Source organism: Apis dorsata, unplaced genomic scaffold (assembly GCF_000469605.1).
Source record: "Apis dorsata unplaced genomic scaffold, Apis dorsata 1.3 scaffold_634, whole genome shotgun sequence".
Lineage (NCBI taxonomy): Eukaryota > Metazoa > Arthropoda > Insecta > Hymenoptera > Apidae > Apis > Apis dorsata.
Genome location: NW_006263828.1, coordinates 185,719 through 188,231, shown reverse-complemented (window position 1 = coordinate 188,231; position 2,513 = coordinate 185,719). Strand labels below are relative to the sequence as shown.

General features: G+C 41.5%; 1 protein-coding gene across 1 annotated transcript in view; it reads left to right on the top strand.

Moving 5' to 3' along the window:
* Positions 1–2,513, top strand: part of LOC102680144 (zinc finger protein 865-like) — a 37,916-nt gene that overhangs the window by 19,338 nt on the left and 16,065 nt on the right. Inside the window, exon 4 of the mRNA XM_031513413.1 lies at positions 2,011–2,204. Within this exon, the coding sequence (XP_031369273.1) occupies positions 2,011–2,204 (194 nt within the window). The remainder of the gene's footprint in view (positions 1–2,010; positions 2,205–2,513) is intronic.

The following is a 2,513-nucleotide window of genomic DNA, read 5'->3' as shown; positions in this document are numbered from 1 at the left end:
CTCTCTCTCTCTCTCTCTCTCTCTCTCTCTCTCTCCCTCTCTCTCTTTCTCTCTCATTCCGTTAAATAAAACGGCGAGAACGTGGTTGACGTGGTGATGTATTCATCGCGTGTACAACATCCCGTAAATAAATAAATTTCACGTTATTCCCCGTATCGTGGCATTAATTGGCCACGTACGTTGTAACAAGGAGAAAATATTATATACACAGCGCAGTGGAAGAAGTTTGGCGCGACAGATGAGAAGTTCATCGGGAGATCATGTCCGTCTCTCGTCCACTAATCTTAACTGTTCGAGTGGCACTCGGGTCACTGCATAAATCTGATACTGAAAAGTTCCGCGCTTCGTTTCGCGGCGACGAAAAATATTATCAATCGGGACGGATTACGTAGTCGTTTTTCTCTATATTTATAATATATATACGTATTTCTACGATTCCATGTCTCCGACCATTACAACATTCTTCTACTATATATATATATATATATATATATATGTATACATAGTATTTATAACTTTTACAATTCTATCGTTCATCCTCTCGCGCTCGCCCTCTCCAGTTTTTATATTCTCGGGAATAAAACTACGAGATCCCGATTCAAGGCGATTCAATTTTATCTTTATCTTCGATTTCATTATATTGGCTCGCGGAGAAGAATTTTATTTGTTTCGAGTTGGAAAGCTAATGTCAGCGAGATAACAACCCAGAGAGAGAGAGAGAGAGAGCGAGATTATTAAAAATCTCGGTCGATGTTATCGAGTTATTTTTATTAAAACTTCGACCGGAGCTGAATAAAAGATGAATCTTCTGGCTCGGAATAGAGGAGGAAGTAAGAAGCGTAGCGGAAGTAAAAGAGTGAGGAGAACAAGAAGGGTGGGAGGAAAGAAAAAGAAGGAGCGGGGTAAAAAGGAGCGGAGGGAAGGAGAAGAATGTCGATATTAATAAAAGTTAAATTGAGCCAATCGCTTGTGGGAATTAGAATAGAGGAGGACCGTGGTGAACCGTGGTGGAGGAACGAAAAAGCGTAATAAAAATTGCAGGGATCGTATAAATTCCCTTCCTTCAACGCTCCAATCGATATAGAATAGATTAAAAGCTTCAACAGATATTTCCCCGCTAAACGTCCACCGATTTAATTATTAATCGGTTTGTTAAATACTCGGCAAAGAATTCCCGTAAATACTTGATTAGCCCGGTTTACGTCGAAAATTATTCTCCCACCCCGATCGTTCCCGTAATTGCGTAAAGTTTCAATCAAATTGGCGACGAAACTTTTTCGTCCTCCTCCTCCTCCTCGTCGTCGTTGAAAAAAAAAAAAAAAAAAAGTAAAACACGATCGTTCAAAAACGATCGAAAAACGCGCGAATAATAGGGGAATAGGAGGAGAAGAGAGAGAGAGAGAGAGAGAGAAAGAGAGAGAGAAGGGAAAAAAATACGCGAAAAAAGCAGATACCTATTAATTGTTTTAAATCAGGGTGGCGGTTACGGGCTGTTAAAACATCTCGCCTCTAATGGTCGTTTTAAAACGAGTGGCATTTTTTACGCTCATCCCTAAATCTGGCCGCTGATACCTGTTGCATGTCCCCCATCCCACCCGCGTGAAAAAAAAAAAAAAAAAAGAAGCAAACTCGACCACCAACCTCCGTTGTCTCGTACCCGTGCTCCGAAACGCGTTTTTCAACGAATTAATCGCCCATTCGAGACCCATTACCGCTTTCACGGACATCGATACCAATTATCATTTTACCGATCGACCGAGACTCTGCCTACTACTACACACGTGTACACGTGTATAGACTCGACCTTTTTTTTTTTTTTTTTTTCTTTCTTCCTCTCTCGGCCGAGGATCGAACCGTCGATGACGATGTCCAATAATCCGATCGAACCTCCTAACGAGACGTAAAAGAAAACGAAAGAAAGAAAGAAAGAAAGAAAGAAAGAAAGAAAGAAAGAAAGGAAGAAAAGTTGGGAAAATGAAGTAAAAAGGGAAAAAATTGTTCTCGTTTCAGGTGAACGTCCGTACAAGTGCCATCTACCGGATTGCGGGCGGGCATTCATTCAATTATCGAATTTGCAGCAACACCTTCGAAATCACGACGCCCAGGTGGAACGGGCGAAGAACCGGCCGTTCCATTGCAACATCTGCGGCAAAGGCTTCGCCACAGAATCCAGCCTTCGTACCCACACGTCGAAGGTCAGTCATGTATGTACCAAATCCGACGTCCAACAACAACAACAACAACTACTACAACAACAACAACAACAACAACAACAACAACAGGCATTTTGGCTACTTAACGCGGTGCTCGCACACGATAATAATCGAACCATGGTCGGAAAGATCCGGAGAAACCGGGAAAAAAATAATCTAGAAATCAAATCCAAGATTACGATACAATACGGTTGTACCACGTACGGTTGTGTACATGTATATAATAATCTCGTAACGCTGTTTCTTATATCATAATAATCGTAGTTATACTAAATAATCCGCTCTTCTTCTGCCGGCCGA